The sequence below is a fragment of the Leiobunum rupestre genome, chromosome 3 (assembly GCF_980474605.1).
Source record: "Leiobunum rupestre chromosome 3, qqLeiRupe1.1.hap1, whole genome shotgun sequence".
NCBI lineage: Eukaryota > Metazoa > Arthropoda > Arachnida > Opiliones > Sclerosomatidae > Leiobunum > Leiobunum rupestre.
Window position 1 is genome coordinate 63,167,633 of NC_143386.1, and position 11,710 is coordinate 63,179,342.

General features: G+C 38.5%; 3 protein-coding genes across 3 annotated transcripts; 2 read left to right on the forward strand and 1 right to left on the reverse strand.

The window, feature by feature from the left end:
- The first annotated feature begins 2 nt into the window (after positions 1 to 2).
- Positions 3 to 2,153, forward strand: LOC149954178 (uncharacterized). The gene is made up of 6 exons (XM_090168956.1): positions 3 to 111; positions 261 to 457; positions 529 to 984; positions 1,047 to 1,153; positions 1,211 to 1,399; positions 1,455 to 2,153. The coding sequence occupies exons 2-6, from the start codon at positions 301 to 303 to the stop codon at positions 1,539 to 1,541; spliced, it is 996 nt and encodes a 331-aa protein (XP_090025082.1). The 5' UTR covers positions 3 to 111; positions 261 to 300; the 3' UTR covers positions 1,542 to 2,153.
- Positions 2,154 to 2,241: 88 nt separating this feature from the next.
- LOC149954179 (mitochondrial import inner membrane translocase subunit TIM14-like) lies at positions 2,242 to 3,035 on the forward strand. Its single transcript, XM_090168958.1, has 5 exons — positions 2,242 to 2,367; positions 2,427 to 2,555; positions 2,630 to 2,712; positions 2,773 to 2,843; positions 2,912 to 3,035. The coding sequence occupies exons 1-5, from the start codon at positions 2,365 to 2,367 to the stop codon at positions 2,983 to 2,985; spliced, it is 360 nt and encodes a 119-aa protein (XP_090025084.1). The 5' UTR covers positions 2,242 to 2,364; the 3' UTR covers positions 2,986 to 3,035.
- Positions 3,036 to 3,053: 18 nt separating this feature from the next.
- Positions 3,054 to 4,289, reverse strand: CAHbeta (carbonic anhydrase beta). Its single transcript, XM_090168957.1, has 4 exons — positions 4,091 to 4,289; positions 3,793 to 4,017; positions 3,504 to 3,734; positions 3,054 to 3,437 (listed from the first exon to the last, which is right to left on the reverse strand). The coding sequence occupies exons 1-4, from the start codon at positions 4,193 to 4,195 to the stop codon at positions 3,225 to 3,227; spliced, it is 774 nt and encodes a 257-aa protein (XP_090025083.1). The 5' UTR covers positions 4,196 to 4,289; the 3' UTR covers positions 3,054 to 3,224.
- Positions 4,290 to 11,710: the final 7,421 nt, after the last annotated feature.

The window sequence follows — 11,710 nt, forward strand, 5'->3', positions numbered from 1 at the left end:
TAATTTAGATGAGTCATAGGCGGATTTGTTAGCCTCTTCATTATCCTTTTCGTTTTGGCACTTAATTTTTACTAGTTTACGTTAAACAACGCTTTTGCCCCGAACTTTAAGGTATTTGTTTTACAATTGTATTTAGTTTTATTTTGCTATTTTCGCCAGCTGGCGCTTCTCTCCCCCATCTTAATCGCTAAGCCTACTTGTCAAATTTTTTTGTTCTAAACCGAGGACATTTTTCTTTCGCTTATGTTGGATCACACCAGTCAACTTAACTTATTTGTTTACTGTTGAATTGGTAACGTAATGGCCCCTCCTTCCTACGTTTTATCTCCTCCGCAATGGAAAAATGAAGAGCTATTTTCCAACCTTCCAAAACTTTTTCCTCCGCCGATTCTTCCACCACCTTTGCCGCCGCCTCTACCACCTTTTGTGTATCGTAATTTGAGGAATACTGGATTTGGTAAGAAGAACAGAGACTGATAATTCTAGGGCAATAGCCTAATTGTAGTAATGAAAATATTAAATTTGCAGCGTGGCCTATACTTCCTCGTATCCCACGCGCCCAACATAGTTGTCGACCTAAAAAGATAATTAACATCTGTGATCCTCAAACTGGGCTAGACGTGACTGAAGAGCTCTTGAGCTCGGTTGGCGTTGATAGTATTGTGAAGCAAAATGCTCTGAAGAAGGTTGCCCCACCAATACGTCCCCATAATCTCAGACGTACTGTTGCATCTAGTCCTGTGCCAATACCTTTGGGCTTCGTGAGAAAATCTCCAACACCATCCCAAGTTATCATGAAAAGCAACCAAGAACCAGATTACGTTTGGTCCGATGAAAGGAGGCAATGGAATGATGTCAATCGAGTCTCTCAGTGTTATCTCAGAAGTTGTTCATGGCCTCCAAACACACCTCCGGAAGGAGAAAACCCAGTTGACTTCAATATTTCTGCAAGAAAGCGATACCAATCGCTTTCTGGAAACCAAAGTAAAATAGGTTATAATAAAGTGCCTTAGATCTTAGGTAACTCTTTCTCATTTAAATACTAGAGAATATAGTGAAATATAGCCGCGATGTTTTGCTTTCCTTGAGATATCATCCTTTGGCAATGTTGAAACCAGATAATCTTCCGGATTTGGATGTTTTTAAGAAAGAGGTAAGTCTCTAGTTTGATTTGGGAGATAAAATTATTCTAATTTACCTATTCTTTTAGATACAAGCACCCGATAAAGTGGATAAAGTTTGTCACTACGGTACTCAAACCACAATGGCTAAACCAGTACGATCTTTTGTTGACAAATCACGAGCAAAGGGGGCCTTGACTCCAAAAAGCAAACCAAAGCCTAGGGCTCGGGCCAGGCCTAAATTTTCCACTGACAATGAGAGGCAAATGATTCAAAATGTAAATTATTTTGTTTTAAGGCTTTATTCATTGAAACTAATGAGATTGTGTTTAGGAAACGACTTTGATAAATAGGGACCGAGGAGATTCGAGAGAAATTAAACAGTTAACAGAAAAGTTAGATTCTTTGTTTTTCCAATGAAGTTTCCATTTTGATGTTTGCAACAAGACCTCCAGCAACATTTCAGAAGCAAAAACCCGTGGACATTTTTAAGTCCACATATTATCAAAATTTAATATCTGTGAAAGAAAACCAAGCTCAAATGTAGTTGAAATGTTAACTATAAGAATCTAAATTCTCAAAAGTATTTACACTATATTTATATATATACATAATATTAATTTTTTGTTTGTTCATAAGATAAGACGTTAGGAAAGAGATATATATACATATATATTGCGGCAAAGTTGTATTTTTCAAGGGAGTAGTCGAGCAATTCATTATATATCTCTAATAGTTCTTATATATTTATACCAATGTATTGAAAACATACAAAATGTCGTTTTTTACTCAAATATTTCAATACTAACCAAAATTAAGTTACTAGGTTGCGTTTAAACTTAACTACTTAAAAATGTTTTGCGCCTATTTCTTTAGTTCCTTTTTGCAGTTTATTTTACTGCATAATATTTATCTTTGTTCTGTGATACACTGAGGAGATAATTTTCTACGTTAGAAGTGCCAATTATTTATATTTGAAAATGTGTAACGATTTTTTCCTGTTAACGAAATAAAATCGTAAGAAAGCAAAAATGTTTATTTTGATTTTCAAAATTCGTGTCTTTTACGGAATGGTTCTTCTGCGGTTGCGCCGAATAAAAGATATTTTCTTCTGCTATGAATTCGGCAAACTAAGGCTTAATGAGAGGCTGATGTAATTTCTGGAATGATGATAGTTAGGTTTATTTTGTCTGATTTTGTTGAAGCATTTGTATCTTGATTAACTACTAAATAACGTGACATAATGGTAAATTGACCTTCATGAATCTGAACGCTAACTTTTGTTTTAAAATATATTAATTTCAGACTTCAGGCGTTATTCTTGCTGGAATAGCACTTGCTGCTGTAGGTTTTGGTGGACGGTATTTAGCCCGATCTTCAAGAGTATTGTCTGAAACTATTCAGCAACAATTAAAATCGTTGCCAAATGCTGCTGTAAGTAAATTATTTCTTCTGTTTATTAATTTGTACAATCGAATATTTGAAGAATAAAAATTTGTACTCTATAGAGTTTTGCAAATAGTAAATATTATAAAGGAGGCTTCGAACCAAAAATGACTAAACGAGAAGCGTCTTTGGTATTAGGAGTCAGGTAATTAACTATTTACATAACCTTTCTTTTGTTATTTTTAATTTAAAATTACATTTCCAGTCCTTCAGCTAGTAAAAGTAAGGTCAAAGAGGCTCATAGAAGAATTATGGTATTAAATCATCCTGATAAAGGTGAACTAAGTTTTAAAAAATTGCGTTAACCAATATATGCCTGATTTCACTCCTTGTTTTTAAAATAGGTGGATCACCATATATAGCTTCAAAAATCAACGAATCTAAAGATATGTTAGAAAGTAACAAACCTGGAAAATGAAATTATAGGACTTTTAATAGTAATAAATTAAATAGTACTTGTAAATATTATTCCATTTACATTTCTTTCAATTCGTAAACACTTTATTATAAAATTTCATAATACTATTAACGTTTCTTAATAAAGTAAAAGCATATTGGAAATGATAACAAGTATAAAAATATACAGAAATTGGTTATTCTATAGCAAAATTTAATACGTATAAAATATAAAATAAATGAAACACTATTATAGAGTATTTAATGTTGAGATTGCTCCGCTACTTCTTGAAGTAGACTATCGATCGTGTCACCCTTGATATCAATGAATATTTTATGTTTACGACTGAAATAGTAAATGTCCCCGGTATAGATGTCGAACCAGAGAGCGTGCAAATGTAAATTTCCCTTTTCTAATCTCGATCGTAAAAATTCGTATGATGCAACATTTTGTAGTTGTTGCAGGCAATTTACCTGAGAATAATTTTAAGGTTTTAATTTAAGAGATTCGTGGTATTATTTCCATGATCTCTATATTACTTGTGATAATTTATCTTCAATTGAAAATTTATTCTGGGGATCAATATACGCCACAAATCTCTTATTGGGCATTTCAGCTTCGAACTGTAAAGGTGTACCACAGCCCTCTTTCTCTAGAATTCTGAAATGTTCCAGGGATGATGCCCCGTGTTTTCTCATATAAGCTTGTAAAGGACTCAGTTCTGTAATAGGTCTATCATCATCCTTTATATTATAAAGGGTATTGATGGCCTGCGAGTATAATAGCTTATTAGATGGGCTAATAATGTACGAAAACCAAATTCATTACTTTACAATCTGAATGTCCGCAAATGACAACGTGGCTAACGTTATTAATAACGCAACCAAGTTCTAATACAGCTGGTTCTGTAGTGGCTTGTTGTGCGTTATAGAGACAGGAATGAGGAACTAAGTTACCAGCACTACGAACAATAAGCATATCACCAACGCAAGTTTGCGTAAACCTCGTTGGTAGCATTCGACTGTCCACACAAGTGAAAAATACAGCTGTAGGCTATTGAAAAGTTTTTTAAATGTCAAACGTAATAGTTTCCCCATCGCTGCTAGCATACTGAATATTAACTCACGGTTGGATGGTCTTGAACTCTTCGAAATTGCGCAACCATTTCGGACCTTTGAGTTATTCTATATTTAATTATCCCTCGAAGAACTTTTTCAAATCCCAAAGGCATTTTATTCAAATCATGAAATTTGCAATGTTCTTAATATTTACACCGTATTACCTTGACCTATAAATGTTTCTAGTTGAGATTCACCGATATAAAATTATTTTTTTTGCGACTGCGATTTTTTTTTAGGACTTATCGGTTTTATGGGTTATATTTTTAGAGCTTATTGTTAATTATATTCCAATGTTTTGGCAGCACTGAATCTCATTATGGTTTTTTTTATTGAAAATATCATGAAATTAAATCCATTCCCACAGACAAAATAATTTCATGGTATCCTTTTTTTGGCGTAGTAAAGCCATGGAACTAATAAATAGCTACGCTTAGGGACCCTTCACTTCACTACCAACACCTTACAAACGCGCCGTGATCCACTGTTTCACTTTTACGGATTGTCACTCCCCGTTTTACCCCCATTTTTGGATCAAACGGAAATTGAGTTCTGCGACATCTAGCGTTTCTCTCCTACCCTAAGTGTAAACGTTACGAATAATATTTGAATTTTTTATGGTTCGATCTCCAGTAATTTGAGGAATTGTTTTGCATTATTGTTTATTCAAGACTCATATTATGTACTGTACTTGTTATTAATTAATACGTCGACAATTTGAAGTTATCTTTGTGTTAGTCTAATACTATTCTTGCATGGAATGAACCAGGGCACCCAGCACATGTAGGCACCTGTGTGAAACATGGAACTAATAAATAGCTACGCTATTTATTAGTTCCATGGTAAAGCTAAAATAAGAGACTTCAAAAAATTAATGCATTTTATGCTAAAGAGGTAGTATATAAGCCAAAAGGGTGCAGGCTAGTTCCTCTGCAGATTTGAAGTTGAACCCATTGAGTTGGGAATAAATAGAGGTACAACTAAATCTGGTTGGCGCGGGACCAAAGCATAGAAATCTCATAGGTAACTAGAATGCTGCCGTGTAACTGGCAAATGGGCCAAACGCCGTGGCAGACGATAGCCAGATCTCAGCCAATCAGAGCTCAAAGAGTGGTTCTGCCAAGAATTTAATGTCACCAGAGAGAATGACGTCACCTATCTCCCGCTATAGTAGCGGATCCAAGGAGGATTATTATCCTCCTTGGCGGAACCACTCTCATTGGCTGAAGGTTCAAGGCGAACTGGCGTGAAGCTCGGCCGTAGGCGGCAGCATTCTAGTTACCTATGAGATTTCTATGGACCAAAGGTTTAAAGGTTTTTATTGGAGCTGTCAATAAGACACCCTTTTGAAACAGGGCGGCTCTACATAATTTCTTTCAATATGGAAACTTTATCAACTTTATCGTTCTACCGTGGCGGCATCTGTCTCTGGTGGTTGCCACTATATGGCAATTGAATTTCTGCGCGAATCTGACGCGAAATTGATTTCTCGTAACAAAGAAAACCTATGAAGTTGTTTTTGGAATAATTTTATTCTGTCAACACGATCCCTTTTAACACAAGTTACGGTGAGTTAGCTAATAATTATTTATTTTTAACCATTTAATTTTACAAAATATAGATGGCGCAACCACCTAATTATAAAGATGAATTTCGTACAGTCTTCTCAGAACAGGTCCCGCGTAACCATGGCAACCTAAATCGTAATTGTAATTCTAGCAGTATTATTCCCAATTAAATGGTTGAACCACGTAAAGGATTAACAGTTGGACCAAAAACATAAAATTTTACAATTGTAATGAACATACTACTTTTTCTTGGGAAGCCATCTATATTATAAGGAGCGCTCCCTAAACACAGGCAGATATGATACAAATCTACAAGGGGTGAAAACCGCGGTCCAAAACGGAGACATGGCAATCATTTCTGATATCTGTGCTATTTTTCGCGCGGCCAGTATTTTTTAAAGCGCAAGTAGAATACAAAGCAGACATAAATAGTCATTTTTGTTTTGTTTTTTTTTGTTAAAAACACAGAAGAGAAAACAGTAGAAAGGACTGCCAACTTTTTTCTTTCTGTATATATATTTTTCTTTTTCTTTTGTTTTTGTTTTTGAGTATTTGTATCAGGGTGTGTATGGTGCGAAGGCCTAGTTGTCATGTGCACCAAAATAAAGTTTATTATTTTTTGAAAAAAAGTTGGTCGTCGTCGTCGTCCGAGCTTTCAGGAATGTTTGCATAGTCGGCCACGAAGCCAAAGGCGGGGCGGCCAGAAAGCGCCAGCGCGGGACGGCGAGAGAAGCTGCTGGCCTTCGCTTCGTTACTGAGGTGGTTCGACCATAGTTCGACTATCTATTTTCTCAAAATCTGTCGCCCCTGAGAGTTGGGCCGTGTTTGTCCCAACACGCAAGACACCCGATATTCTCTCTCTTTCCACCGCGAATTTCGGAGGGGGGAAGGCGGTGAGTTTCGGAAACGGGGAGGGGCGACGGCGAGGGGTCGTTCCGATTTGAAAGCAGCGTTGCCAGATAGCCAAAATCCAATTATAGACCCAAGGACTAAAAATTATATATTTCCAGTCGCAGTTATAGGACATATTGTATTTGGCGGTAATTTCAATTTTGCATCGGATATCCCACTGATGTTTGATAAAATTTCTCTTTTAAATATACCCAGTGACGTATAGTAAAATAAAACTTTTTAAATAAAAAAATGCAAAATTATAAAAACACAGTTATCCATCGCATTTGTCAGCTGCGAGCCGAGAAATTCTTGGACGGTTAACGCTCTCAGTAAGAAATTTTAAAATTATAGGATTTATAGGTCATCAATATCGCAAAGTCGGAAAAAACGTCCTATATAGTTCACTGTTAAAATTATAGGACACCGAAAATGGTAATTATCGCATGGGAAAAGGGGGAGGGGGCCTTAGGGGGGGAGGTCGATTATGGGGTTAAGGGTACCATGGCAATTATCTCATGGGACAAAAGGGAGTGAGCCTTACTGCGGTGGTTCGACTATGGAGAAAAGGGTTCCACGGTAATTATCACATGGGAAAAAGGGGGAGGTGGGTACCACGGTAATTATCACATGGAAAGAATGGGGAGGGGGTACCCCGGTCATAATCACACGGGGAAAAGGGGGAGGAAGGGCCTTACTGGAAGGGTTCTACTTTAGGGAAAAGGGCACCATGGAAAATCTTGCATGGGAAAAGGGGGAGGGGGTCTTACTGTGGTGGTTCGACTATGGGGAAAAGGGTGCCACGGAAATTATCGCATGGGTAAAAGGAGAAGGGTGCCTAACTGCGGTTGTTCGACTATGCGGGAAAGGGTGGCACGGAAATTATCCTATGGGTAAAAGGGGTTAGGGGGGGCGTACCGGGGTGGAGTGCCTCGAAACACACAACTAGCTGAGGGCCCGCCTGTAAGGCGGGCTTCTCGGCTAGTAGAAATAGAAATTAGACTAGAAGCACTGCCTTTCCGCCAATCCTAAGGGAAACAGGCGAGCTAGAAGGCTGACATTAGGGTGGAATCGCGATGTACGCGCCATCTGACAAACGCATAAAACATGCGATAATTTCCGTGGCACCCTTTTCCCCATAGCCGAATCACAGCAGTAAGGCCCCCTCCCTTTTTTCCATGTGATAATTACCATCTTACCCACTTCCCCCTTTTCCCCATGTGATAATTATCGTGGTACCCTTTTCCTCAAAGTAGAACCACCCCAGTAAGGCCCTTCCTCCCCCTTTTGCCTATGTGATAATTACCATGATACCCCCTCTCCGCTTTTCCCATGTGATAATTACCGTGGTACCCTCTCCCCCTATTCTCCATGCGAGAATTTCCGTAGTACTCCCCTTCCTTTCCAATGCGAGAATTTCCGTGGTACCCTTTTCCCAGCAAAAATAACTCAACCCTGTACCCCTTTAAACCCCCTGTATCCAATGGCTGATGCATAAAGGCCACGGGACTAGCGTACGCCGAGAGCGCCACGGGACTTTCAAATCGGAAATATGACTTTTTGGCTAGCCATTCTAACCGTTTAACCGACCGACCGGAAATAGTTCCTTCCCAGATGAATTTAGAGAGGGAGTAAAAACCGAGTATTGTTTTTTGAAGCGTCCATTAAAAATTTAATTATCTCGATTTAAAAAAATGGCGTTTAATAAATTTCGTCATAGAACAGCCGATGTAAGGGTTCCATGGTTCCATCAGCCGCGTAAGGGGAGAAACATGTGCCCTTTTGTACCGATTTTGATTTCGGTTACCGCCACTAGAGGGCGCACGTCGCGCTAAACGAATGTACGATGACCGCGTAGTATTCCTCCGCGAGTTCGCCAGTCTGTAATGTCTGTTTTAAAATTTTCGGTTTTAACAATGTCGAGCAATGAAATTAATGGTAATAATAAAATACATGATAAAAGAAAAAAAATTCATCACTAAGACAATTAATTGAACAAGAACAACTTTCCATATTAATTCTGATTAACAGGGCCGGCTCAAGAAATTTTATACACCCGGGCAAGCGGGATTTTTGGCGCCCCTTTTATTTTGAGACTAAATTAAACTACCCCCCCCCCGGTAAAAAACATGGTTGAACGTGAAGCCCGAAGCAAATTGAAATACCTTGGACGGTTGAAGTTTATGTCCCCAAGCCGGATTGCTAAGAAGGTTTACATCGTCGCGCGTAACACGAGCCATTTTGTCCCCCGTTTTAAACGACGAACAGCTAATCTCGATCGGGCTTATGGTGTTGGTACGGAACGGTTTAAGGCACTCACGGAGGCTCAGTGGAATGTGTATGTCGATCGAGACGTAGACAGGAACGCCGAAGCAAAGTGGGAATAAAAGGTCGCGAATCACAGAAGATTTCTACGACGGGAGTTTGTCGAGTGGTCTTCTCTTTCAAGCGCGGACAGGAGCCCTTTTAACCGGCGATAGGTGCGAACAGCTCTTTGGCAGCTCCAGTCGTTGCGTACAGTGCGGAGCTGAAAGAGAAACGCTAGAGCACGTCCTTCTGGAATGCCCGGCGCTGGCGATTTTTCCGGAGATCGAAGACTGGAGAGAGGGGTCCTTTTATCTGCCCTTGGAAAACATCATGGGGTTTACGGATAGCGAGTGGAACCCGCCATTTTTGAAACATCTCCTCACTAAATGGTTCTGGCAAAAGAAGTCGGCAAGAGATCTCGCTGAGAGTAGCGGATGAAGACTCTAAATATTTCTTTTTCTTTTTATCAATTGTTACGTATTGTATTTTTTAAATTTTGCTCCTCAAAATAATTGCTGGTTGTGCTCCCCAAAGCGGAGCCGCCCTGTTTTAAAAGGGCGCGTTGTATACCGCGAACCGAATAAATCCATTCATTCATTCATAACCATGTCCATGTTATAAATGTACCGTTTTCATAACAATAAATAATCCCTTTAATCACTTTCTCAATACTTTGTGTAAATAAGCAAAATACTAGTCTCAAATGCATGGGTTTAAAAAGAAACTTAGATCATGACAATATTCTTAACCCCAAACGTACCTAGGGTCCCTCCTACAGGCTACCACTCCTAAAAGCATATGTAACATAATTACTCATAAGTATGCCACTAGCATTATTTCTTCACTAACGGTTTGTTTCACAGATATTGCGTCATACATACCCTTCGTAATATTTGATATCATATTTTATGTCATACTTGACGTCATCGAATCTCAAATGCCGATAATACCGTCGCCCAAATAGCTTTACGTCTGATAAACCGACGGCCATTATTTTAGTAAACAAACCGGTTTGAACAACCAAGGCTTGGGAGCTAAAATATAGTGTCAAGTTCTGTTAATGTAATTATTTTGCCAATTAATTAAGTTCTCGGAGACTCACGTTCTAAAATAAATTTGCATTGCCAAATAAAAGAAGCAGGTTTATTGGAAAAAATAGTTGAAAATCAGGTTGATCTTTTCTGGCGCATTTAAAAGGTTAGAGTCTTTGCAGATTCTTTTGAGCCTAGGCCTAACTCTTCTAGGCTTGGTATGGGATTTAATAACGCTGGTGGAATATCCCACTTCGACTACTTATTTCATTTTCGGAAAGTGATCTCTGAACCGAACCGTATTGGTCATTTTCCTTTTATTTTTCTAAACTACTCAGTATTTAACTTCATCCGCACAAACCGAGCGAGTTTATAAATTTCAATAAAGCTACATTGGGCTGACTAAAATTCCGACGCAAAAAATTCCTTCTCAATTTAGAGGTTTTCCATTGACTTAAATAAATATGTTAGTAGCCAATAGTGTGACTCCCAAAATTACTAGGATGAATAAAAAGGTTAAAATCTAACGTAGTCCACCTTTTTACTGGTTCGTGGTGAAACAAACCGTTAGTGAAGATTTTTGAATGGAATAAAGTTACAGTGGCATACTACTGAGCAATTATGTTACATATGCTTAAAGGTACGTCTCTAAAATATTCATATAAAGACAGGATATAAGCCAAATTCTCTTAAACCAAAGAATAACAAACTATGTTAGTCCTGATGAACTAGCTCTATAGTCTGTATGAAACGTTTGGCCGGTTTTGGGCCTATTTGATAGAACGCTTTATTGCTTTAACAACTTAATTAAAACAGTATTTGGCGGGATTTTTTAAGGCCTACACTTAAGAACTTTTTTTAAGCTGTCGCTTTCTTTTCTGCTTCAACGGCTTCTCTTCATTTCCTTTTTTTATAATCTTAATTAAATTCAACGTGGCTCTAATTAATATCTATCTAACTAAAACTATTTAACTGAAACTAATAAATGGCTTTCTGCGCGTGCGCGTAAAATAGAAGTGACTAACGCTAACCACGGACACACGACAGATTAAGGGGGAAGAATACAGTAAAAGCCTCTTTTTCGTTCAACGTTTAACAATTACATAATTGAATTATATTTTTATTATTAGGCTGAACCTTCCTCTAGTGCTTAAAATAATTTTGATGATTCTGTTCCTGTTTCTCGGCCTTTTGGAGTCGCACCGAGATCTCCGGTGCCAGCTGTGCCCGTTTTATGTGGACCGCTGTGTTCCCGTCGTTCCCCTTTAGGAGCTCTCTCCAAAGGGTATGACTCTTTACCTACGTCGGTAGGGTGTCGGCTGGAGTTGCTATAGCATCCACTCTTAATCCCACGACTGTGTGCGAAGTGATGATTGGTCCACCCATTGCTGCACCTTCTGCTGGGTTGAGTGGTTTGCGTCAAAGGTGCAACCATCAGTAGTAGGGTACTACTACCCGAGGGGCTAACCACTTCCCGTAATCGGTGTTCACCCTAACTGTAATCTTCGGTAATCTTTTGAACTCATTTGTAATCCCGTAATCATTTGTAATTTTCGTACTCATCTGTAATCACGCGTATTCATTGGAATTACCCCGTACTTAATTACTCATCTGTAACAATTTTAAAGATTTGGGTTGCCTGTTTACTCATCGTAATCATTATGTTCTCATCCTAATCATTCTGTACTCATCGTAATCGGTCTGTACTCATCGTAATCATGTGTACTCATCTGTACTCATTATTGATTACGTAATTGGTGTACAGGCAAATTCTTACTGGCTAGCCCCTCGCTGGATTAGTCACCTGTCCGGGCTTGGGGACGCTGGCGTA